The sequence below is a fragment of the Micropterus dolomieu genome, linkage group LG06 (assembly GCF_021292245.1).
Source record: "Micropterus dolomieu isolate WLL.071019.BEF.003 ecotype Adirondacks linkage group LG06, ASM2129224v1, whole genome shotgun sequence".
Taxonomy (NCBI): Eukaryota; Metazoa; Chordata; class Actinopteri; order Centrarchiformes; family Centrarchidae; genus Micropterus; species Micropterus dolomieu.
This window is the reverse complement of record NC_060155.1, coordinates 19,158,583-19,185,846: the sequence shown is the minus strand read 5'-3', so window position 1 is coordinate 19,185,846 and position 27,264 is coordinate 19,158,583. Positions and strand designations below refer to the sequence as shown.

The following is a 27,264-nucleotide window of genomic DNA, read 5'->3' as shown; positions in this document are numbered from 1 at the left end:
GCAAGTCCAAGTAAAATTTTATAAGTTAAAAGCAGCATCTTGATGTCAGATCTAGCAAGTGCAGGGAGCCAATGTAAAGGAGTAAGAACAGGGGTAATATGACAAAATGGTCTAGTCTTGGTCAGTGTCCTAGCAGCAGTATTTCATACAAGTCGTAATTTGCCAGTGGTTGATTTAGTCAAGCCTAAACGAGACAAATGCATGAAAGTGTGTCAGCATCAACCATGGAAAAACTAGGATGTATCCTGGCAATATTTCGCAAATGGAAATGTGCAGTGTACATTGATTCAATCCAGTACTGATATTACACAGTCCTGTGTCCTGTCCATTGGTATGCAAGATTACTCACAATGGCTTAATACACCCAGAAATATTAAAAGGACGTGTTGCTTTTATTAATTGTATTTGTCTGCCTGGTCATCAGTCTCATCTATGTTGTTTTCTGAATTTTGGTTGTGTCGATGCCTGACTGTGATTGACGTATTTGTCTCAGGTCTGTCTTACAAGACTTACAGACAAACTGAGAAGCACCGAGAAGGTAACGACGACACTGAGAGAAAAGAGGAAGGTTTTTAGCTTGCACCTAATCAAAATGCAGCTCTGATTCATTCAATGTTGAGCATACCAACAGTGCATGATCAGGGCGGTGATAACGTGACGTCACGCGCAGGGGCTGACCAATAGCAGCGTCTGTTTTCCAGTCTATGATTGTACAGTAAATACTATGAGATCTGCCCCCCTTTTCCCTTTGACTGCAGCGGTGAAAGCAGAGGGGTTAATCAAGCGAGAGAAGCCCGTGAATGTGCCATAAAACTGTTTGTTAGAGCTAAGACACTCTTCCTCCAGCAGTCAGTTCAGCTCGCAGCTCTCCGGTGGTTTAGTCGAAGATAAGAAGCCGTGTTAAAGGGGGAACCTGAGTAAGCTGAGCGCTACGGAGGGGTTTGTCGGCCCACTGCAGTCTGAATCACCGGAGACTCGCCCCGCCGCTGGTTCATCATCGACGTTGTTTGCCCATCGACGTGCGCATCCTCTCGGAGGCAGAAAACAAGAAGGGACGAGACCCAAGTCCGCCTTTGACCCTCTGCCACAGCCCCGAGGTGTGCTGTTTGGCAGAGCATGCTAAATAATGAGCCAAAGGGACACACTGGTTCATTTGTTCGCCGGAGGGTAAGTCAGACAACGCATTTCATTTGGATATTGTTTTTAACTTAAACAGTGTCTGCATTGAAATGTGACTCGTCGCCTGGTATATTTAGCAAGCTTAAAGGCCGTTTAGTGTGCAGCGCTTGCATTGTGCTGCAGCCCTGGCAGCTGTGTCGGCTCAGTTCCTGTCAACACTTCAAAATATGTCAATTTGTTTTATGAGATATTAACACAAATGTTACAATGAGAGTGCGTTTGCGCTAATATGTGACTTCATGGATACCACTCGTTACAGCTTTTTTTTTTGTCGTGTCATTCTTATAAAAATCGACATCTTCTGTTCAAGTGGCAAGATTATACGCTTTTATTTCGAAGGCAAATTCAACTTTTTTTCCGGGCTCGTTGCTGCGCTCTCTCGGTAACTTGACTGAGTTTTGCAGCAGCAGCCACATCAGTGTTATTTTCTTCAGAGATTTCGCGTTTTAAGAACCTGACAAATTAATTAGATGCATGAAACGAAATGTCAGTGGCGTGTCTAGTTGTATGCGGTGTCAACGGTGTAATTTCTTTCTGTATATTTAGTTTCTTTATTGATTGATTTACTAACAGTTGCTGAACCACAACTCCTGTTACTTAAAATTAAAGGCCATTAAGGAGTTTACACACCTTCACACGTCAAGCACTACCAGATACAGCATACAAGCAACTCTACAAACGTCCATCTAATAATATTCGTTTCCAAAAACAAGATTTTTGCTCTATTGCGTAACTGCCCAAACTGTCTACAATTCTAGTAACATTTGAATGTTTGTTTTTAAACCAAGGTTTGTTAACAAATAAATTAGGCCATGAAGTAAGGGTGATAAAGTATGACTACTTCGGGTTTACCTTGCGGCCATACAATACTTGGGCCTGCTCAACAACTTGTTCATCAAAGAAAATTTAAACACAGATGTAAGATTGAACAGTTTGTTGTTGCAGTAGGTCTGTCTTGTTTTTAATCCACTGTCTTATGTTTCTCTGCATCTTTTACCCTTACCTTCACCTCTGCACCAAACCATTGACCTTAAAATATGGTAATCCCATCACACCACATCTCGCCTGTTGCCTCTCTTATCAGGGATTATAAAATCTGGGAACAACACAAGACACATTGCTATCTTGAAAACGCAATAATCTTATTTGCTTTCCCCAAAAACCTGAGCTGGAGGCCTCTGCACAGTGCTTCCTCCCACAGCCACTCTGAGACACACACACATAGGCAGCATAGCCCTGAAAGTAGGCCAACGGTCACTGCTGCCTGTGAGCATGAATGTGGGTCGGGCTTTTGAAAAGTAAATATAGCTGGTGATACTCAAAAGAGGTATTCACTGCCAACAGCCAGGATGTTCGCATACACCACTCTAGGGTTACAACTAGTATTCACTTAACCCAACCTAAAGAGCATTCATTTTTTTTGTCACTATGATAGTCAACAAGCACTTTCTGTCTTTGTGGTGGTTTGATTGTGAAGCTTTGTCTATACAAGTCCTATTGTGGAAAGAACCAAGCTTTTGGTGAAAGCAGAGATGGATCAATGATCGTGCTTGTGTATCAATGGGACAGAACATTACTTTGACATGATGTCTGGTTGGGCTTATAGAAATAAAGTACTAATTTACACCATATCAATGAATCAGATTATACAATGATATTTACCTGAGATCGATGCTTTATGTTTTTTGATGAAGGTGTAATTGATTGCAATTAAAGTTGTTTTAGTTTATTTACATGTCGATGACTTCAGTCAAAATAGAGGTCAAAGTTTAAGCAACATGATCACCAGTTTCTTCATTTCATTTGTAAGCAGTCATGATTTTATTTACGGTGTGTGTGTGTGTGAGAGTTTAGCAAGCCAGCCAAAACAGTCTTAATTTTCATGACACCTCATACTCACTTTCTCAGATGCCAAAAGTCCCTGTCACACTGAGCTGTGGTCAGTTTCCACTGAACTGCACTATCAAACCAATTCATATTGTCTCTGATGACAGCTGACATGTTGCAGTATCTTGTGTGTCTGTTCCTAGATAATTTGAGCTAAAAGGAATAACAGATTGTATTACTGGTGATTGGGGAAAACTGGCAAAAGAAATAAGCAAAACATAGATGTTACTTGGACCAAATCTAATAATAACAATACTACATTGCTTTTGAAGATACTCAGATGCTTCACATGACAGATTGAATGAGTAAAAAAGAACCTAAAACCAAAAAAGTTATTTCCTTAATTTGAAATGATATTTTGACACACATATCGCCTTTACAAATATTGTGTCTCCTGCTATTTGAAAATTGCAGCAGGCAGTGTTGCAGTTTCGATAAGATTTCAATTAATTGTTTAGCCCTAGTACCAGCACCTCTGGAGAATCTCTTGTAAGAAGTTCCATGTTGAGGGTGCACAATATGAAAAGGAAGTTTTTCCTAACTTGGAAACAACCCTGGGGACTTTTAAAAGCAGTAGCCTGAAACCGTGTTTGGGAACTACTGACCGCAAAGTTAAGGAGCCTACAAAGGTAACTGGGTAATTTGCATAGGATTGCCTTGTAGATAAAACACACCAATTTATCTGTCTATGTGTAGCTAGAGAAGGCCAGTAGATTTGGTGGATAAATCACATGCCTTTGGTGTGAGAGACCCAGGCTCAAATCCACTGAGACACCATTGTGTCCCTGAGAAAGAGACTTAACCCCTAGTTGCTCCAGAGGCGTGCGACCTCTGACATATATAGCAATTGTAAGTCGCTTTAGATAAAAGCATCAGCTAAATGAATAAATGTAAATGTCATCTGCATAAAGATGCAGCTTGGCTGGATGCATTCTCTTTCCTTGGTCATTTACATTGCTGACCGAGTGTTAAATGTGTTTGTCTTCTGTCATGTTTTTCTCCTTTCTGTCCCTTTCTTCCTCCATCCCCTTTGTTTCTTCACACTTTCATCCTGAACCCTTTCACTACTTCCTTCTAGATGTGGTGGCACAGTGGGCGCTATTTTGACTTGTCCTCTGGAGGTTGTGAAGACCAGACTGCAGTCCTCTTCCATCACTCTCTACATCTCTGAAGTCCAGCTCAGCACTGTCAACGGAGCCGGTGTGGCCCGCGTCGCTCCACCAGGGCCTCTGCACTGTCTCAAGTAAGGAGAATGGCACAAAATGTTAACTGTACTAACTTTACTTTATTAGGAATAATTTCATAAGGTTAACTACAGCATAGCAAATCTTTAGATTTAGATTTGTGACAAAATACAGTATATTAAATTGTCAACATTGTTATTTGGATATTGTGTGGGATTTTGTAATATTGTAAAATAACTTCTGTGTTGTCTTTTTCTGAGTGATAGCTTAGTTAGTTAGTTAAATTAGACCTAAGGTAGCCTAAATACATACAATGTTACAGCAAGATGTAAATGGTGGCAAATAAAAGCAAATCTGCAGTGCAAATTCAGGCAAAGACACAATTGACCAAGTTGAATATGTGTCAGCCTATGAGAAAATTTGCAGTTATCCTGAATTGCATTACACGCACAATGGATGTGCAATGACAGGAGGAAAAGGAAGAAAGTCTGAAAGGTACAAATGAAATTCCTTATTTTGTAATCAGTGTGTAAGAGTTGTGACACACACACACAACGTTTGTTGTCACAGCAAACGTTCTTGTAAGTTAGTGAACATGTCCGCTGTTTATGACCAAAAGACACAGACTATGGTACTCAAAAAGGGAATCTACAGTAATAATGAAAAAGCTCCGACAATGGATTTAGGCTGTTGCATACCCATTCTCTAAAATGGGTATTTATCCTATTGCCCAACCTATTTGGTGCTAAACGTTTGTCAAGTCGGTCAACATGCTGCTACGAAATGGGAAAATTGTTTGCAAAGATGTTTAACCTGTCCTGGGGGGAATGTTTCATGTCTTTTTGGATTGCTGGTCAATTTCTTTTTTAGCTAAATACTTGTTTAATTGTTAAAGAGCAGTATCTACAACCAAGACAAGTGAGCAATGCAGCACATTCAAAGTCCAGCCTAAAGTATAGTCTATTAGTGGCTGTTTATTATTTGGCTGTTTCAGGTACTTTCTCTAACCAACTATTGGGAAACCAATAGAAATCCACACTTAATAGTTCCTTTTGCAATACAATATGTCATTCCTCTTCTCATTAGACATTGTAAAGTTACCAAAAAGATGGGAAGTGAGAGTGTAGGGGAATCCAACATTGGTTAGGTGTTTATTTGGAACCTACTGAAAGCCAGTGGCTGCATAGTCATAATTGTTAAAGTAAATATTCAATGTGGCCACAGTGCTCTAGTGGCAACCCATTTCCAGAACTGTCACAGAGCATGTCACACAGCAGTGTTAAAGGTGGGTTAAGGGGTTCTTAATCCAATAGGTATTTTTGTCAAATTTAGCTAGTGGACCGTGAGGAGTACGGCTAGCTGTCCGTTCTGTGTGTGCGCTGAAAGCAATTTGTTTGTACATAGTCCTGGCACTGTAAATGGGTTACAAACAAAGTGGCCCGCATGCTGCCACACAACACTATTTCAGCCGTTCCAGCCATGATTTGTGTGTCGGGAAACAAATGACTTGCCACAGACATTCAGCTTACTTTCCAGTTTACCGAGACATACTGTTGTTGTGATTTTAGCTATAGCTGCAGTACAGCTGTGAGTATCGCTGCCTGGAGCTGGTGTGCTGTCCCTGGGACCATCCTGTCCACTCTGCATGTTAGCTTCAGAGCAGTGACTGTATCAACAGTATGCTAAACCCACAACCTAGTTAATGTTAGCTCCATTACTTGCTGGGTAGGTGTTCGCTCTATCGTGGTATTTGTCTTGGTGTTGGATTTCTTGCGCAGTTCAGTAGAGATCCTTATTTCCTCCAAGGTGGCTAACTCTTCTTACAGTTGTTTGGCTACAGAATGGATTTGTTCTCACTGACTGTTGCAATATTTGGGAATGTTTTATTTGTCAGTTTGCCTGCAATAACAAAGTTTTGTTAACAATGCTTTATTCAGATATTCTGTTTAATAACATGTCAATGCCCTCTTTTTTTTGCAAATGTTAATAGGGACAAATGTTAATGAGGTATTGTTTGGGCTATTAGACAGTGGTCTGGTGGCAACATAAACCAAATCTTTTGTGGTCCTTGAGATAAACAGCCACTATCAGAAACTGTACCATACAGAGTGGAGCAGGGCACAAGAGTGAAGAGCAGTATGGCAAGGAAAGAAAATACACAAGTCAAAGTGGGTCAATATGCAGGCAGTGCAGACATTGTTTGAATTTAGAGTATGTAAACTAATACTTTAAGTTTTTTGATTGCTCTGTATGTGTTATATAAGTTTAGGCAATTACTCTGTAAGTTTTACTTCTTAAAGAGATGCCATATATTGTAAATATTTTCTGTGTTGGAGTATTTAGTTAGCAGCAGAAGTTGGCAAACTGTCACAGCCAGGGAAGAAAGGCACCGCCCACAAACCCACAAGCTGACAAAACAATATTGCTACATAGCTGCTCCAGAAAAGATTGGGACTATATCTTGGACAGCTCAAGTCTAGCTTTTATTGTAAGAATTTAATCTGTCCCAAAGGACCAGTTTATTATTTGGCCCAATGACAGTTTTCTTGTCTTTGGTGTCTCTTATTTCTTTCCAGGGTGACTCCATGCTTTGAATGTACTTTGTGTCACAATGAAAACTGGGTTAGATAGAACAGTTGAACAATCTTTGAACTCCGGTCACAACAGAAAATGAACATGTGAGCCATTTTACAACACTATAAAGGCTCACGTGTTCACCACCAGGTCCTGGCAGATTGCCTATTGGTCCATCTGCATAGGGCACCCACATTGGAAATAAATAAATAAATTTAGCTACAAACAGAGATGTTGTGACAAATGAAATACATTCTCTATGCTTTGATCTCTGCAATTTGGTGGATTTCCTTTCTGTTTCATGGTGCCTCATAAATATCAATGTGAAAATATTTGTGTGTGTGTGTGTGTGTGTGTGTGTGTGTGTGTGTGTGTGTGTGTGTGTGTGTGTGTGTTGCCGAACATTAAAGGAATAGTTTGACATTTTGGGAGATAGCTACTGGCGCTAGTTTCATATTCAGAGCACAGACATCAGTGGTATCAGCATATTACATGGATGTTAAATGTAATCCTGCTCTGTATTTTGATGGAATAACCAAGATGAATTGAAATCTAAATCCCTCTCTGCAGGTTAATTCTAGAGAGAGAGGGACCTCGGTCACTGTTCAGGGGACTGGGACCGAATCTTGTGGGTGTGGCACCTTCCAGGTATGTATCATATTATCTACAGTATTCTGGGTGTGCAGCGTGTCTTTTCCTGCCTACTTTAACCTTTATTATCTCTTAACAAATACCATAAACGTGAACAGAATGAAGCCAAGAGGGAAAAAAAGACTTATACTTGCATATCTGAACGCCCAACATGTTAGTACACCCTGGACAGGTCGCCAGTCCATCGCAGGGCCACACATAGACGAACAACCACTCACGCTCACACCTAAGGACAATTTAGGGTAACCAATCAACCTAGCCTGCATGTTTTTGGGAGGTGGGAGGAAGCCGGAGCACCCGGAGAGAACCCACGCAGACACGGGGAGAACATAGAGTAGGTCACCACAATCTCTAATGTATAATCTCTAAAGAAGGAACCAAAGTTGTCAGTACTAGCACAGCCTAATATAAGAGAGTAAAGGAATTCCTGTGTCATTTACTTCTCTTATTACATCAAACCTAGGCACACATTTTTGTTGAGGAATGTCTTTGCTAGACCTTCTTTGTTTTGTTTTTTACTCAAGCTTCCTGCTCACTCAGAGCTTATGTTGGCAGCAATAATAGCAGACCACAAATAAGGAAATGAATGGCGTTAAAGTCACAGAAATGCAGTGAAAATCTGTGCTTTAAACCCTACAGGAATTGAGCAGGTTCCCCCTCTCTTAGCTTGGCTGGTCAGGGTTGCATAACAGCCAGATCTCAGTGGGCTCTGGCCAGCTGTCACACTCTCATCATGTGACTGCTGTTGTTTATTATCAAAACTGAGTTCCTATATTGAGTTTGTGTCTAATCCCCCCCTGCCTGACCTGTCTCGCTAGCTACTGCTGTATTACATGGCCGTTGTCATCCTCCTCCCCGTTGGTGCATTATGGTCTCTGTCTATCTATCTGAGTCATCCTTTCCATACTATTATCCTCTGTCCCACTCGCTCCCGCCATGTTTTTACATTCTTCTTCTATATTCATTCAGACTTGTTCTGTCCTCTGCGTCTGTTCACTGCCTTTGCTGTCTCGCTCTGTCTGGCTCAGTCTCTCTGAGGGGCGAGGTGTGTGTGTGTGTGTGTGTGTGTGTGTGTTCTGTCCGTCCCGTGGGCTAGTTGTCCAGCTGTAGAAATGACAGCTATAGCAAACTCTGCTATAGGAAGAAATTGTTACATAAGAACTGAGCCTGATGAACTCATTGACCACATATGAGCTTTCTTGTGTCTCTCAATGTCCTGTTAAAGTGTGCATTCCTGTGTGTTTTATGGTCTGTTATTACTTGTGTTTTATTGTTTGATTTAGGTTTTACAATGTTGTTGCTTATGCTTTGTTGTTGTTTTTGATAGTGTTATTTTTAATATTTTACTCCTGTAAAGCACTGTGTGACCTTGATCTGTGAAAGGTGCTATATTAAATAAACTTAACTTACTGCCTTACTTAGATTTAGATAGGCTGTTTTATGGTCACATATGTAATGAGTATTTAGTACCCGATTGTATCATTTCACTGAAGCTGTATAGCACTTTTTTTTTTTGGCTCTACTGCCACATCAAATGGAAAATTTCAAAACTTTTTTTATGATTGTATTCAGATTAAATTTTAATTCACAATGGTTTATTTGGTATCTGTGGAAACCTAAGGATCTTGAATAGAATTTAAAATACATTTTGAAGGGCATGACATTTAGACATTTTCATATTGTTTACCAGCAGCATGGCAGCCATGTTTTTTATGTCACTGGTGTGTTTCAAGTACATACCAAATTGCACATATCATGTGAATTAGACAGGGTAAAGCTTTTTGATTAAAACTGACTTTTTGATTGGGTACTCTTGAGCTACACTTTAAAATCTTCACTTATGTTTCAGAGCCATCGCATTTATCGGTTCAAATACGGGCAGTAAAATCTCTAAATAAATAATGACTCAGTTACTGTGGACTTTATTACAGTGGAAGATTCCAGTTAAAGAGAGATGGCACATTTCCACTCCTTTTAATCACAGTCTAATTTAGGTAAAGTTCATCTTCTAATGAAATATAAGTTATGTAAATAAAATATGTATTACTATTTATCTACAAGTGGGGTCTGGGTTGCTTGGCTTCTGAGTTTCTCTTCTGTTATAAATAGGAAACAGCACTCTGACGCTGGAAAGCTAAAAGAAATGTTCTGATGCTAATGAGAGCGCGGTCCTCTGGGTATGCTGCTGGCGTTCATTAGAACAGCTTACACCAGCAACATCACTCATTATTTGTGAGAGATGCACATACAACATTCAGACCAACTCACATAAATCATTCCTTGTGCATGCATGTTCTCTCAGTTCAGAAGGGCAGGGAGGGGGAGGTCCACTGGTCTAATTCTACTGAGTTGAAATGTTGACTGAATCCTGTGATTTTTATTTAGTGAGGAGCTGCTAGACTCATGGGCGTTAATCTGCTACTTAAGCATGCTATGAGATTGAGATGCACACACTTGCATGCGTGCATGCACACACAGGCGCAGATAAACTTATTTCAGTGGCTTGCTTTTAGACTGCATATTAGATTATCTTAGTTTAGCTCTATTACATGCCATCATGGACAATTTAGGCAGTGTTTTATTTCGTGCAATTGAAATAATGTTTTCATATTTAACATAATGCCATTCATTTTATAAATCATGCAATTTTGCAATTTGTCGGTCTCTTACTTAACTCTGTGGTTCCAGTTAGTGATATGTAGCTGCAAATGTGTCATTTTGATCAGGGGTGCCTCTGTTAAGACTGCAGAAGTAGTAGTTAATCTTCCGTCTTAAGCAGTGTTTGTAATATTTAGACCTCTGTCTTATTTTTCTTTGCCACAGGGCAATCTACTTTGCGGCCTATTCAACAGCTAAGGAGAAGCTGAATGGGGTGCTGGAGCCAGACTCTACCCAGGTGCACATGGTGTCAGCTGGGATGGCAGGTAATGATGGCTCCTTCTCCCCCTCCCTTCTGTCTGTTTGTCCTTGTCTGTCGCTCAGTGTTATATTTGCCCGTTTGTCTGTCTGTTAGTCTGCCTGGGTAGTGTACATCACTGATGGAATTTATTAAAAAAAAAACATTTTAAAGAATTATTCAGTTTGTCTTCATCAGAAAGATTTTTTTCCTTTTATCTTCTCATCTTTTTTTTTTTAAATCACAGTTTGAAGTATCCCAGAGTTTCACTTCACCCTCCCCTCCCCCCATTCAATATACGTGTGTGGGATGGTGGGATCTTTACAAATTCAAATGCTTGTGAATACCTAAAGCATGCTAAAGCTAACCAGTTATAACTGTTATAAGTAGGTATTGCATAGCTGTTTCATGTATAGAAATATTAAATTTAAACAGTAGTGGATTTACCCGAAAGCACAATTTGAGACTCTCAGGATCAAACTGACCTTGACCTTGATTGTGGTGAAAATAGCCTCACTTTATTCACTGTGAAACCAAACCATGAAAGATACATTTATCCATGTTGTAAACTATGTACTTGCTATTATCAAATGATTTCAAATTAAATAGTTAATCTCCCATCTGGAATTTCAGGGGGACAAAGCACCTTGAAACTATGCCAGTCACATAGTTTACTATTTACTTACTTTTTTCTGAACATTTACTTTCTGTAAATGCACAGTATCTTGTCTCTTCATGGTAGCCCATGTACAGTTGATAAGATAAGTCCTTATATCAGGACTAAAACTATCTGCACTAAAACCAAAGGAGACACAGCACCCATGCATTTTCAGGCTATAATGTGCCACTGCATTTATACCATGCCTGTGCTGTATATGTTTTTATCTGTTTGACAAAAAGAAGAAAACCACATGGTCCTCAAAGTTTAGGTTGTGCTTTCCTCCTCTCCGAGCCCCTTTGTCCCCCATGTCTTCCATTATTATTTTTTTCCTTCCTAGCCTCTTTTTCCTCTTTTTATTCTTTCATTTTGAGGCCTCTCCAGAGGAATTTGTAAATGGTTTAACATCCCAGTTGTTACTTAAACAGTGTGGTCTGGGCCCCCTTCTTTGCTCTGTGTGTATAGAGGAGAGAGCACGGCCCCCAAAGGTCTACCGGGGCCCCTGGCACTTGGGCGGACACGTCAGGTAGCACTCCATTTCTTTACACTGGTATGATGAAAACCATGGTGATTTTTATGAATATTAGAAAGTTCATAATGGTTATTCATTTGTAATGATATTACCATTGCTTATGGCAAAGCGTTTGCTTCTGGTTTGTAGTTTAGGTTTAAGGTTTTGTTACTGCTTAGTCTTGAAACGCACCTCCTTCCCCTTAGCCTGTTGTCTTGTTCCATCAACATAGTAAAGGTAAAGGAATGACACGTACTTCTGTGGATTTTATGTTGTCAGCACAAAAGAAATGCTAACCTTGTCACTGCTACGGGAGGTTGAAATCAATTTGCTCCATTTTGTCCTTTGTCATCGTCCATCAACACCATTAGTGCCTCAGTCATTTCTTTTCAAGGAGAATCTATATCAATCCATCATCCAAAATGCTGACACTATTTCGGCATGACTTCCTCTTTTCAAATGAGTTGAATTTCCAGAAGAGAATTAGCCCTGACTGTTTAACACAGGTAATACTTGAATGTGGGCAAGATGCAGTGATGGCACACACATGGAATCGGTTGAACTTTAACACAACGTATAAAAAAAAAGTCAGTGAGCTGTTAGTAAGCCATCTTTTTTTTTTTACATGTTGCAGACATTTCTTCATCAGCATGGCAGCATTCATTTATCTATTGTACCATGAATGAAATGCAGCACAAATATCACACTGTCACTGGACAAATAAACATTTTGTCTCATTGTTTCAAATGCAATTATTGCATATTCAAGCTTATCAGCACTGAGAAATAACAGAGTTAAAGAAAGCCTTAGTAACTGAACAGCTACATGTTACCCCTAAGCCTGGGTCATTGCTTCCAGTTTTGTAAAGTAGGTTTGTGGAGTCACTGCCTCTCATGGCCTCTCTTCTGTGAATTGTGGTCTTGTTGCATTCTGGGAAGGGAGGTGAGTCCCACTACTTCACTAAGATTTATTTTCCCCTCAAGTAGTTAATGTAAAGCATGTTTGCCTTCTCTGAATGTAGGTCAACGTCCTCAGGAGAAATTGCACAGGGATTATGTGTCTATAAAAGGATCATAATGCACAACATGCAGCAGCATGCCCATATGCAGATGCAGCTCTTATGAAGCTCAGGACTAGTTCAAGGACTAGTTAGACTGTATGTATCTAAATTACCAAGCAGGCGAGTGTGGTTCACTTCCATTACTGGACATATTTCTTAAGTTACTTTTGTCATGGAGTTTTTTGAAACATTTACGTTGAGACCTTTTTATAAATGCATTATAAGTTGTATAAAAGGAGAAAATGGTAATGCATCTTAAAGTTATTAATTACAATAATATGTTTAATCATAATCATGTTTATTAGGCTGACCCATGTTATAAATAAGGAGCATGTTGTATTTTGACAAAAGGAGAAAAATAAAAAATTAATTATAATCTGTTAATTTCACAGTACATATTGACACTTTCAGTAACTGTAGGAACAGTAAAAAAAAAAAGTAGTTTTTCAGACATTTCCAGTGTCCTTTTGTATGACATTGAAGAGGGCTTGTCCCATTGTCCCCTTCAGTTTTTTGACGTGTTATTGTGGAAACAGGCTGCCTCTCTGGAGACACATTCTTCTCCACATTGTAATGTTATTTTTGAATTTATCCCAGTTTTTTCAGAATCCAGTTTGGACAAGAGAGGCATTTGGGGCTGGCTGAGTTGCATTCATTGTTCCTGCTCATTGATTCTGTTCACTATGATCAGTCACTTCATCCTTATGTCATCACAAAATGGTTTCCTCACTCTTTTCATCGTCATTGTCCACCGCTTAGAGTCTGTTGTATGCAACGAGACAAGGTTAGCATTTCCACCTGCCTCTCTTTATTTTCTACCATAACTCAATAAGCATTTGATTTGTTTCTTTCGCTAATATGTAGATTATAAACTGATGATGGCACAATAATTATGAAGAATACTCCTTCAGTTTTATTTTCTCCTTTGTATTTTTCCTTGTGTTTAATCTCACTGTGGTGAGATGGAGCTGCAGTTTTGGATTGGGTTGGTTTCTGTTCAGTCAACATTTTCTTTATTCCAGATGATAAAAGGAGTAAAGGGGGGGATACGGGGAGGGAGTGAAAGTAAAACAATTTAAGAGTAACACATAAGAGTAAATTAAAGGGGATGGGGTTTAGATTTTGGGGAAAGATGGGGGGAGGTCAGTCCTTCACCCAACTCTTCTCCAACTACCTGTACGGCACCAGTGGGTTGGGGTGGGTGGTTGATGGGGTTGGGGGTGGATGTGACTGCTGCTTGTGTGTGACTGTGGTACAGAAAAGCCTGTGTCTATTTTAGGGCTTTACTGTAAAGCTTTCACCCCTGCGTGATTGGGTGGGAGACCCCCGCCATCTGAGCCCCCCATATCTGCAGGCTACTAGCTGCAGCGGGGAGGAGCTGGAGGAGCTTTGCCCCTCCCTCGTGAGTACACGCCATAGACGCTACTTCCTTCTACTTCCCTCTTTTTTCTTCCTCCTCTTTTTGTTCTCTTCTTCTCTTCGACAGACCTGTGTCATCCTCTCTTCTTCACGCAGTTGCCTTAATGTAGGGCTGTGTTGCATTGATACACTAGATGCACCTCAGGTCTCTATAGACTTGCCCTCGTCTTAGTTGTTTTTCTGCAAATGGCCATGTTGCATTCCTCTCTGTTACCTCATTTGCATCAGAAACTTTAAGAGACACTTTGTGCCGTTTCATAATGACACAAAGTGCTCTTTAATTAGCTTTACATCATATATATCCAACTTTACATTACTGTATATTGCCTAGTGTTCCTACTAAACAAAAGCACAATGTCTGTTCAATACATCATCACCTGTAAATAACTCAAACAAGCACATGCACAACACTCACATCTGCTTAATATGTTCTGTGCAGCAGTGCATTTTTGATGCATTTTCACGGATCCCATTGTTGAGTGGCCCCATTTTCAAACTAAGCTAACATTAAGATTGGCTGTGAAGGCAGATGGACATAAAGAACAAGGTTGCCCGTCTCTATTAGGAAGAAAAGTCTGCACTAAATGTCACGCCAGAGACTTTCCCCTTTATTCTTCCAGACACCATTTTGTTCCTCTGTGCTGTTGTAGTTCTGCTCTTAGGGCTAGCCTATCTTTAGGGTCTAACCGGTTTGTTAAATGTCATAGAATAAACATAAAGACTTTCATTCATTGACTAATAAGAGGCATATTCATATTGCTGAACCAACAATGAGAGACGATTTAGAGCAATGTCAAAACTAAGAATCAAAGCCACTGTGCTGTGACTTAAAGTTGCTGAATGGCAGATTAGCTTAGTTATATGTATATTACAAAGCACATTGAAAGTGTAATAATAGTGTAACCGCCTTTGTAAGCTCTTTAAGATGAGCTTCCATTAGCATTTCAAAAAATGAAAGACTCAAAGTTTCACAACAATCTGACACACTCAAAGGCCTAAAATGAAGATGCTGCTTGGCATTATTTTCCAGTGTTTGAGTTAGATTACTTATTAAGATGATAGATGAAAATAAAAAAGCACTCACAGCTGCTGCCTGTATGCACTGTTGTTCATTAAGATACTTCAGGAAGAGAGCTGTTGTTTACATACACCTGTAGCATTTCACATGAAGAGGATCAATATGTCAATATGGAAAAGCATTCATTTTTGTGTGCAACTCATTTATTGATTTTTCAAAAAAATAAATTCATACAGACATGGTCTCAAATCATGTATACAATAATTCTCTGTAATACTATTCAACTAGCTCATAGTAAAGTAAAACACTGAAGTGAGTTGATCCTGTTTAGTGAAGTGCTTTCTCACTGTCCTTATATGTTATAGAATTTTCATTATAGTTGATTAGATTGTGTTCTTCCAAAAAAATGCATCTGTCTGAACCTCTGACCTCTTCTGAATTTCCTAGGGTTCACCGCCATCACAGTCACCAATCCCATCTGGCTGATCAAGACCCGTCTGCAGCTGGAAACCAGGTAAGGAACCTCAAATCTTCATGTGTCATACGTCTAGAGGCTACAGTGGAATGGGTTAAATGACATGTTCATTTCCCAGTAATAATAATAATAATAATAATAATAATGAGAATAAAATTATTTTGTAATTGGACTGAATACAGAAACCGGGGTGAGCGGCGAATGAATGCGTTTGAGTGCGTGCGGCGGGTGTACCAGATGGACGGCCTGCGAGGTTTCTACAGGGGCATGTCGGCCTCATACGCTGGCATCTCTGAGACTGTTATCCATTTTGTCATCTATGAGAGCATCAAACGCAAACTGCAGGAGTCCAAGGCCCAGTCCAGCATGGACGAAGAGGAGGAGTCTGTCAAAGATGCCTCAGACTTTGTGGGCATGATGCTCGCAGCAGCCACCTCCAAGACCTGTGCCACCTCCATCGCCTACCCTCATGGTAACTTTCTGTCTCACTCACCTTAGTTTTATTCAAAGATGAGGCTAATGATATTCCATATTTTTCTTATCAAAAAATCCCATGAAAAGACCAAAACCAACAATGTGTTAGTCCGTCTCTCAGTATGTGACTTTCCCAGCCTGTCAGTGGTACTTAAGTCTATGCTAGCTCACCTTAGCATAGACTAAAGACCGGAAACAGAGGGTACCTACCTGAATTGTTAAAGCTATTCTGTGAACACGTTTTTAGTTTTATAGGGAGAAAGCTTCGAGACATGTTGCATTTTCAGTGAGGCACTGACTCACTTTTTCTTATAGGAAGATTAGGAAAATATCATGGTTGTGTTTTTTGTATTTGCAGCGTGTTTCTGTATTGTGCGCATTGAGCTCTCAGGGCCAGTGTATTTAACAGAATTTTCTTCCTCTTCTCTCAAATTGCAGAGGTGATCCGCACACGGCTACGAGAGGAAGGCAGCAAGTATCGCTCTTTCTTCCAAACTCTGGTGACAGTACCCAGGGAGGAGGGATACCGGGCGCTGTACCGCGGCCTAACAACCCACCTAGTCAGACAGATCCCTAACACCGCCATCATGATGTGCACCTATGAAGTGGTGGTCTACCTGCTTGGCTGTTAGTCCATCGGGTATGTCAGTTAGCAAATGACTGAGAATCTGGTCTTTTGGTGAGGAAGAGTGAGAACAAAATGTCCGATTTGAAGACCAAAGGAAAAGCAAAGGTACTGTACTGGCCCAGAAGAGGACAAATGAACAAAAAATGAAGAAATAGGAAGAGTAAAGCCCTTTACCATATCAGCATCATCACCTCCAGTTTCCAATATCAGACTGCTGGAACAGATAGAGGACACTACATTTCACAGAAGAGGTAATATGGGTAGAACGAGAAAGGAGCCACTGACAGGAAAGGCACCTGTTAAACTAAGGTACCTCTGAAGGAAAAGATTTTAAGCACAATTCAGTGGCCTTAACACAAAAGGGTTTTAGTTTGCATCCTTCTCTTCAAGTGAAGAGTGAAATGATGCCTTTTTCACTCTTGGATAGAGATGATCTTGTGAAAGGGGAATGCTTGGAGGCAACTGAATTTGATTAGAAATGTAGGTCAATTTTAATAATCCAAGAATCTCTACTTGACACTATTTGTAGTAGTCTGCACTTGCTTCAGTGCTGTGAGGCTACTGTATGATTAGAAAACTGGTAGTTAAGGAAAGTTCAGATCATGTCAGAAGGAAGTTGTCATTTAAAAGAGCGGTCTGTTTAAAAATCACTTGACTCACCCATCTTTGCACTACAGAAAGCGTGGCTTCAAGCATTCCCCTCTGAACATGGCAGTCGACCCCCCTTGAAGGCCTGAAGGTCATAGCAGTGAGTTAACTGGCCAAACACAATGCCGAGCATGTGATGGCCTGTCACTCAAACACATGCCTCAGAAACTAGCTTGTGTTTTAAAAAGAGTGGGTTGAAAAGCCGACTTTCATTCAGCGTTTTATTCCTGGCTAATCAGTGCCTGGTGGTGACATGCTTTGGCTGAAGTTGGCCTTTAGTGTTGACAGTTTCTTTTTTGTTAAAACTGAAATGAGATTGGTATAGAAGGCCAGCTTCCGCCTGCACCCAATCACTGCTTAGACTACGTATCTACTATTTGGAGTGCCACTACTTGAATATAATGTGACGGTGTGGGAGAATGTTGAAGGAGTTTCATCATCACACCATAATCTCTGTGATCTCTGAACATGTTGGTCACGTTCAGTAAAATGATTGAACTATGTTCAAGAATGTGAATGTGTGTTTGTGCGTCTGCAGTCATGTGTGCCTGCATGTGTAATTAATATATACTCCACATTTCCCTACACTAACTATTGATCTTACAAGACACTACCGTTGGGAGTGTGGAAAAGCTCCCGTGCGATACTGTCTGCTTTCATTCCCACTCTCATGCCAGTCCTTTCATCCAGTGGCTTCCAACTGACCTGATAACATGCACTTTTGTGGCCTTTTAGGGCTTGTGCTTTGCATTTTATTGTGTGGACAGTTTGTATATTGTAAAAGGAAAAAAAAAATATTATTGTATATCAAAATGGTATTTTGCGCAACTGTTCTTATAGCAGATACTGTATATTGTACAGTTTAGAGTTTTCAGTAGTTGTGAAAAATGTCCAAATATGTGTATATAATATAGACTGTAAATGCATATCATCTCTTGTTTTTTTTTCTGAGGCCCATGTGTTGATCATGCTGTAGTTTGCATTTGCAAATAATTTTTGTGCAATTTAACCTTGTTTTTACATAAACTGTTGACATGAATATTGATATTGAACATCTGTACTTGCGTAAAAGCTGACAAATGCTGCAGGACAAATAACTTTCATACAAACATTTGTGCTAGTGCGTCGGTTAGTCATTTTACAGCGTTCATCAAAAGTGTTCCATTTTGTATGTTTCGGTCATTTGTAATGTTTACATTGTTCCTTACTTTCTGTGAGATTATTTTTGGTTCTCCTAGCAACATGTTTTGAATATCAATATCTAACTGAGAGTTCATGAGCTGGAATGAGTAGTGCGTACCACAGCAAGTTGGGACTGTTGAAAAGCTGAATTTGAGAGATCCAGAAATTGAAGAGACAGTAAATGTTCTCGTTTAAGCAATCCATTCAAAAAGTTATTTTCATACATAAGGAAATGTTATCCAAGGACCTTATCAAAATTTCCTATAAATACTTTTATATTGTTAATTATCAAAACATGACTTTTTAAACTTCTGTTGAGCAGAGATAAGCCCTCTCTACACATCTTCTATGACCTAGTCGCTGTGGTCTCAGTTCAAAATAGTTTCAAATGGAAATGATAAAGTCTGCACATTTCCCCTTTTTTTTTTTTTTTTTTTTTTTTATAAAAGTAATGTGTTTAACCAAGGCCCGTGTTGTAACTTGTGATAGTTATTGATTTTCTCCATTGACATGTTGCTAGCCCATAGTTGCTGTCGGTGCTTGAAAGAAATATGCTGACCCATTTTAACGTCCAAGTTTTCTTGCAAAACACTAATAACATTTATGTCTTTTCCTCCATTGTAGTAATACTTGAGGTCAAATTACCAAAATGTGACACGAACACACAACTGGACAAGCAGTGCAAATAATTCATTTTATTTTTTACCTCTCATTTCAGTTTCTGTAATTCAAATTCACTTTGTATTACCTGCATGCTTGGACAAGATAGAGCTTCAAGCAGGGTTGAATGAACATTGTGTTGTTGTTTTTTTTGGTTTTTTTTGCCAGCTCAATTGTTGATGTGTTTTTTTTCTTATTTGTTTTTTAAACACAAAATAAACAAAAATCCACTTGCAACTAAAACTAATAGCTTTTTCCTCTCTCTTCATCTCTTTATTTCTTTATGTATCTTGTTGTAAAGGTATTTGCAGTTTGTTGCACAGAGGTAAATAGACAACGGTCTTGTTTGGAAAAATGTAAATATTTGATTGATATACTGTATATAATAACTATAGGCTCTTTTCAGTGGACATATTAGAAAGCGTAAAAACTTTGAAAGTTTGAATGAAGAAACTAAAAAATGTTCTCTAGTTTCCATTCTTTCTAAGATATTGTTTGTGTGCCAAAGATGGTCAATATAAATAGTAAAATAGATGTGTGTGTGTGTGTGTGTGTGTGTGTACATGTAGTATATACTATATGTGTATATATACACTCAGCAAAAAAAGAAACTTACTCTCACTGACAAGTGCTTTTATTTTCAGCAAACTTAACGTGTTTATAATTGTATGATCATAAAAATATTTAACAATTGTTATGAAGTTCACTGACTCATGCTGTACCTAAATCACATCACAACAACTAAGACACAAACTGTGAAGTTTCACAGACAGGTGAGTAACAGAAATGGAAAAATGTGTCCCTGAACAAAAGGGGGCTCAAAATCAAAAGTAACAATCAGTATCTGGTGTGGCCCTATGGTTCTGTGCAGGTGTTGTCACATGTGGTCTGCCACTGTGAGAACCATCAGCTGTCCTTCCTGTCTCCCTGTAGTGCCTTCTTAGGCATCTCACAGTACAGACATTGCATTTTATTGTTCTGGCAACATCGGCAATACTAATGCCTCCTTGCAGCATTCCTAAGGCACGCTCACGCAGAGGAGCATGGACCCTGGGCATCTTTCTTTTGGTGTATTTTAGAGTCAGTGGAAAGGTCTCTTTAGTGTTCTAAGTTTTTAGAACTGTGACCTTAATTATATAATATTGTCTGTGCGCTAATAGTGTCTCAACAATTATTCCACAAGTACATGTTCAGTGAACAAGCATGAAAAACATTGTTTACACCCTTTACAATCCAGATCTGTAAAGTTATTTGTTTTTTTTTTCTCTACAGAATTATCTTTAAAATATAGGCTAATGTCCTAAAAAAAGGGACGTTTCTTTTTTCGGTAAGTTTACATACATAGTAAAATAAAAATAGGGGGGAAAATAGCACAATACCGTTTTTATTTAAGAAATTACAAGCCATGAAAAAAACATTCATCCATCCATCGTCAACCGCTTATCCTGCGTACAGGGTCGCGGGGGGCTGGAGCCAATCCCAGCTGACATTGGTACACCCTGAACAGGTCGCCAGTCCATCGCAGGGCATAAAAAATACATGTTACAGAAATGGAGGTATGAACACAACGAACGGGAAAAAGTCCACGAACTGTTTGTATTTACCCAGTAGCACCGCCTGGAGGAGCCAAATAGCTCCTGACAGAATTGACCGGTGCACAAGTTCAATTTACCGAATTCACTTACTGGTTAGGCTTTTCGTCTCCCTAAATTGCTATTAGAAATGTCAAAATGTTAAGGTTTTTTAATTTAAAACAATTAAACAAGTCAGTGTCAAAAAGCGAGCTCTATCGGCACACAGGCGCACAGGAACACACAGAATCACACTTTGTGCACATCTTCATGATCATTTTCATGCTCAAACATTAGAGGCCAATAAAGGCATTTCTATTAAGTTCTCTCTCGTGTGTAATACCTACAGCAGAATTAATCAATAAATGTGGGTAGATGGAAATTGGTATAATCCATCATGATACATCGTGGTTGGACTCAGTGACTGATGTAAAAATAATGGCCATAAGACAGTATTGATTCTGCAGTGCAGCTGTTAGGGTTGTTCGCCACAAACGGGGCATGCACTGTCACAATTACAAGACGATGCAAATAAATCAGCACTACTCTGTTTTACTTTATAAAATAGCCTGAATTTCAGATATTACAGCAGATCAGTCCATTGATCTTGTGGTTGTATCTGAATTGACTTCCAGCCTGCTGATTTGTTTAGTGAAAAAGATTTTTTTGGAAACACAACCTGGAATGTACACAAGAACAGAGAAATAAAGCGTGGAGTAATGATACCTTCAAGTGCTGTTGGGATCATTGGGATAGTAATAACTATGAAATGGTTTTTTTCTGAAGATGTGCCTCATGCTGAACATATTAATTGAAATAGTGGAAATATTGAAAGATGTTGAATTGGCAGTTGAAAAAAACAGTTTCTGAAAAAAGTTAAAGTTTCAACATAAGCATTGAAGTGTCCAAATGTGTTGAATATTTTGTTGAAATTCAAGCACAGAAAGGACATGAAATAGGCAAAGTGATATATTGAGCTAGGTCAGTGATAGTTCACCACCAAAAGTAGATCAACTCTCAGTTAAGGAATAAGAACGGAAGCAATGAAACCGTCTGTTGACGTGTCAGTAATGAAAATCAATAATCAACAAATCTGATATGACCAGAAGGATAATAACATGACATAATAACACAGGGAATATGAAAACACATATGCAATAGTTTACATTTCTTGGAAAAGCAAAAGCATAAAATGAATACATAAAATCATAAAATAGATGATCACAACATGTCCTTCAAATTTCAACTAAATAAAATAGTTTGAAAAATGCTGGCAGCTATATCCCTCGACTCCAAGTCAGTCAGGTGTTATTATTATTATTTTTTTTTTATTATTGTATTTTTTGTACAGCTCTTTATATTGGCACAACGGGAGGCTGAATTTACGAGCGGCATGTTAACGCACCATCAGGGCCTGAACCAATAGCGTTAAAGCAGAATGCTGTGTTGTGGTGGAAGAGACCAATCAGCGCTCGATCTGCGGAGTAAACGGACACTCACGCATCGGGTCCCTGGCCGCCTGGATGTGTCTAGCTGCTGTTTACCGTAACAAAGAAACCGTCGCTACAGCTCCCGAAACACACGTAAGTGCGCAGAAACAACGTTGTTGTCATTAGCGGAGAAGAGGAATCATCAGAGAAAAGTGTCGCTTGGAGAACGAGTTGAGTTTCTGTTCGGTGAGTGTGTCTCTGTTTACACCGGATGAGCGGACCACAAGGGTTTGGAGCGCTAGGTAATGTGTAGTTGTAGCGCCGGCAAGCAGAGCGCTGTGTTTTCTTTTAAAAAGTACCAGTTCAGTACATGTTAGCCTGTTCATTGATTTTACACTTCACGCCGAAAGAAACGACTTCTTTATCTGCAGCAATGGTTACTTTTAGTTTGTCGCCTCTAGCTACGTTAGTGTGCTAAAGTTCTCCCAACTTAACACCAGAAAGATGTGTTCACAGAGCTGAATGTGCATGGATTCGTGTGTGTGTGTGTGTGTGTGTGTGTGTGTGTGTGTGTGTGTGTGTGTTGTGTTTTCACTTGTCTGGTCGCGCTGATGTCACCTCATCTGTCATCTTACATCACACAATAATGGGATGGAAAGGTTGACTGAATCTCTGTGATGCCTAAATTTGTGTGTGTGTGTGTGTGTGTGTGTGTGTGTGTGTGTGTGTGTGTGTGTGTGTGTGTGTGTTCGTGGATGTAGGGTATTTTTATTATTTATTAAGAATAAGGGGAAACCATGCATTCAGCATCTTAGGAATAACCAAAAGCTGTGTGTTAACCCTTTGTCACAAATTGTATATTTTTAGATTGTTTAATATGAAGAGTTTTTAGAGCCATAATTATTGAGGTAAAACTCTAGTATTACACAATAAAAGGGGGACTTCCAGGTTATATAAATTGCACTGTCAAGGACTCTGTAAAACACTCTCTAATAAAGCAGAAAGTAGCATTTATTCAAAATGATAAACTTCTAATGACCAATATTGGCTGTTTGCAAAAGCCTGAAAATGCTTCTTAACACAAGTGCTACAGGAAGTGCTACTCTACAAGCAGATGTTTTTAGAGGGGTGTCGGAGTATATAAATGCTGTACTGGACGGCATTTTTATAAAGTAACCATGCCTCTCCCCACAGTACTCTGTGAGCTATCACTTCTCTCTGCGGATAGACCTTGACATTTACTCAGCTAAGATGGGTACAGTGACAAGGACGAGATCAGGTTGTAAGGGCAGGGAGGGGAGGAGGAGAGGAAAGAGGAGTAGCGAGAGAGAGAGATGGGAGTGTAAAAGAAGAGGACAAGAGAGAGGAGAAGGATGAGGGTGTACGAAGAGGAAAGGTGTCAAATACGAGCGTGGGAGGGGGTGAAAAGATAGAGAGAACAGTGGAAACGGGGGTTACGCACTCCCTCCTTACATGCACCAGGTGCAGCATCGCTTCATTTGGTTTACTAACAAGTAAGAGGCAAAAATCTGTGTGTGTGTGTGTGTGTGTGTGTGTGTGTGTGTAGCCTGCCGGTTGATGGACGAGCTGTCGGAATAAGGGAGGTGGGTGGTTGGTGGGGAGAGAGATGGATAGATAGAGAGAGGGAGGATTGTATTGGTGACAGGGGGTCATTTATCTGTCTGCTGGATCTGACCAGCCGGTCACTATGGGAGATCAGGCAGCTCACCCGCCTTACCGGCTGTGTCTCTTTCTTGTTCCCTTTCATCTTCTTTCCGTTTGTCCCAACTCTTCGTCTTCTTCTTCTGCTTCCATGGCACTTCATCTGGAATTCACAGGCAACTTTTGTTGCCCCCTCCCCAACACCCCATATTATGTTGCAAACGTCTTCAATGCCTGTCTTTTACCACACCTTTTTGTCTCCTGTCCTCACCCTCGCTCTGCCTGTTCTTCTTTCGTGCCCTTTCAGCTCTCAAACTCACTGACACTCATTCACAGCGCGCACATTTCAACTATCTCTGATGCTTCAGCTTCAATGGGAATTTCAACTTCCAGCCTCTACGCATTAACTGACACTTCAAACAAATGTTTACTATGTCCACTGACAGCTCAAATACTCAAACTGACATATCAACTGCTATCACTCCTTACATACCAATTGACACGGCCACTATTTATAGTGCACTTCCTCTAAACCATCTCTGGCACTGCAGCTGAAATTTCAGCTGCTTTCATCTCTTACTCTTTAAATGTTTGTTCCACTACTTTCAGTGGTGACATAGAATATTCGGCTGCCTACTGGGCTAAAAATTGAAATTGAAATTTGAGAAACAGCGAATGCACTTACACTGATTTCAGCTGCTTTCAGTTATTATGCTATAAGCATTTAAAAGCATTTTTCCCCTGTTTATATCTGCAGTCATCAGCACAAGCAAGTGCACCCCCATAAAACGCATCCATTTTTAGTTCTTGTTGTACATTCTTTGCATTTTTCTCTCCTTTCCTTCCCTCCTTGGCTCAGCTCTCTCCCTCCTAATCTGTTTTCTCTCTGTCTTGATTTCCTGCTTTTTCCCTCCCTTTTCCCTTCTCTCCCCTTGTCCCCTTGATCCCTCCATAGGGACTAATAAGCTGCATTATGAGTCAGTGCGAGGAGAGAGGCAGATGGGATTCAGCTCGTAGGCCAGATAAGGGTTTTTAACTCGGCTGTGTCTTATCACACTCTGTCACTGCTACTTAAACTGAACAGATACTGCCTGGCATTATGTACAGAGTGGTAAAAATCCTTAAACGGAGAGAGTAGAGGTTCTGTCTGAAACATGTTGGAGTAATCCCTGTACAGAAGGATGCGAATGTTGTCACAGTACTAATTTAATTGCAGTGATGCAGAGATGGGCGACTTTTTCGGGTAGTTCAGAAAGTCAACAACCGATCAAGAGATGACTCAGTGTTATTGCGCATCAATTAATCAACGTCTTGGTCACAGAGTAGAATTTTTATTAGGTTTTAGGTCCATCTCTCTCCAGATGCTGGAAGTATTGTTCATCTGCATTCTGCTCAGTGCCCAGTGCGTCACCATGCTCATCATTTGGTGGCACGTGGGGCAATTTGGTGATAAGACAGACAATATTTTGTGTCAGTATGAGCTGCTTTTCATCAGCCATCATTATTTTTAATTACTTTAGTTCCCCGCCTCCCCCACTGTGTTTGTTGTGTGCCACAGCTTAGTACCACAGGAAGCAGGCTCTTACAGGAAGCAGGCTCAAATATCTGAACCTGTGAAGCCTCAAATTAGACTAAGTCAAGCCACAAAATAGATCACAGAGTGTTATGTTTCTAATAATCAGAGTCACATTCTGTCAAGCATGAGCAACATGTTCATTTGTTGCTTTGAAATTATTTAGTTTTGTCTATACATCTATCTAGGATTGCAACTATCGGCTAATAATTTTGTCTGTAAAATGAAAAATGCCCATCAGCATATCCCAGAAGGTAAAATTGCCAACAGTCCAAACCTCAAACATATTCAGTTTACATTCATGTACGACAGAGAAATGCTCACATTTGTCAAGATGGAATCAGTGAATCTTTGGAGTTTTAAGATATGCTAATCGGTTGGTAAGTCAGTTCGGTTCAGGCCGATCAACAACTAGTGTGTGTGTGTGTGTGTGTGTGTGTGTGTGTGTGTGTGTGTGTGTGTGTATATATATATATGTGTGTGTGTGTGTGTGTGTGTGTATATATATATATATATATATATATATATATATATATATATATATATATATATAAAAAAATATAGCTTGTGCAAGTATCTATTATAATAGATAAATAGATGTATGCTTGTTTGTCATTCTTTCTATCCGTCTGTTTGTCCATCTATATGTCTATTTCAGTATTGGTGTTGTGTTTTATATTTTTCTGCCCTTAGACATCCATGCAAATGTATGCATCTTACATTGGCAGATGGAGTGGAAATGGATTTATATTCAGCAGCCTTTTGTTAAGTAAGTGATAGACTGCTGAGCTTACAAAAAATGCACACACACACTCACAAGCACACACACACAGAGACAGATTCACAAGTACGCAAATACACAGACGTCACTCAAGAAAGAAGCACTCTCATGCACTACTGCACTCTAAAGTCAATGACATCAGCTTCTGCCAAGAGAAACGAAAAGGAATACGATGTGTTCCTCTTGCCCTTGACTGGTGCTTGGTGTCTAAATTCTGTGTACAGCCTGTGTGCGTGTACATACGCCTCACCTGTGTGTAGGCAGTGTTTTATGCCTACTGATGCACCGGTGACTCACAGAGCTAATTACAATGACAGGATAACTCAAGTAATAGTGCACATTACAGTAATATGGGCAGATTTCCTCCTGGTGCCTGTCAGTCTGTCAGTCAGTGGCAGAGATAAATTCAGAATGTCCTATATTCCCAAAATCAGTTGTTGTGTGCAACTTGACACCAGGTATCTCCTTATGTTTTAGGCTACTCATCAGGTTATCGGGGAAAAGGATGATACTGCTTGTGATCTGTGTGATCTACACTCACCTAAAGGATTATTAGGAACACCTGTTCAATTTCTCATTAATGCAATTATCCAATCAACCAACCACATGGCAGTTGCTTCAATGCATTTAGGGATGTGGTCCCGGTCAAGACAATCTCCTGAACTCCAAACTGAATGTCAGAATGGGAAAGAAAGGTGATTTAAGCAATTTTGAGCGTGGCATGGTTGTTGGTGCCAGACGGGCCGGTCTGAGTATTTCACAATCTGCTCAGTTACTGGGGTTTTCACAACCATTTCTAGGGTTTACAAAGAATGGTGTGAAAAGGGAACAACATCCAGTATGCGACAGTCCTGTGGGCGAAAATGCCTTGTTGATGCTAGAGGTCAGAGGAGAATGGGCCGACTGATTCAAGCTGATAGAAGAGCAACTTTGACTGAAATAACCACTCGTTACAACCGAGGTATGCAGCAAAGCATTTGTGAAGCCACAACACGCACAACCTTGAGGCGGATGGGCTACAACAGCAGAAGACCCCACCGGGTACCACTCATCTCCACTACAAATAGGAAAAAGAGGCTACAATTTGCAAGAGCTCACCAAAATTGGACAGTTGAAGACTGGAAAAATGTTGCCTGGTCTGAT

At 39.9% G+C, this 27,264-nt stretch overlaps 2 protein-coding genes across 5 annotated transcripts in view; both read left to right on the top strand.

Annotated features, from left to right (window-relative positions):
* Positions 1-766: 766 nt before the first annotated feature.
* On the top strand, positions 767-19,641 carry LOC123972484 (solute carrier family 25 member 36-A). Its single transcript, XM_046052000.1, has 7 exons — positions 767-1,167; positions 4,145-4,309; positions 7,395-7,472; positions 10,299-10,399; positions 15,485-15,551; positions 15,695-15,984; positions 16,425-19,641. The coding sequence occupies exons 1-7, from the start codon at positions 1,127-1,129 to the stop codon at positions 16,616-16,618; spliced, it is 936 nt and encodes a 311-aa protein (XP_045907956.1). The 5' UTR covers positions 767-1,126; the 3' UTR covers positions 16,619-19,641.
* A 2,511-nt stretch (positions 19,642-22,152) lies between these two features.
* LOC123972444 (SPRY domain-containing SOCS box protein 4-like) overlaps positions 22,153-27,264 on the top strand; it is an 81,128-nt gene continuing 76,016 nt past the window's right edge. For 2 of the 4 annotated variants that reach the window (XM_046051949.1, XM_046051950.1), the window contains exon 1: positions 22,167-22,351. The gene's annotated coding sequence lies outside the window, so the exon portion shown is untranslated. Of the gene's footprint in view, positions 22,352-27,264 lie in introns of all 4 variants that reach the window. The other 2 variants (XM_046051951.1, XM_046051952.1) reach the window with 2 other exon arrangements.

Excerpts from the sequence above, each read along its gene's own strand:
- LOC123972484 (XM_046052000.1), top strand. The coding sequence starts at position 1,127 with ATGAGCCAAAGGGACACACTGGTTCATTTGTTCGCCGGAGG. Across the intron at positions 10,400-15,484 it reads GGTGTCAGCTGGGATGGCAG|GGTTCACCGCCATCACAGTC; the intron begins GTAATGATGGCT and ends TGAATTTCCTAG. Across the intron at positions 15,985-16,424 it reads CTCCATCGCCTACCCTCATG|AGGTGATCCGCACACGGCTA; the intron begins GTAACTTTCTGT and ends CTCAAATTGCAG.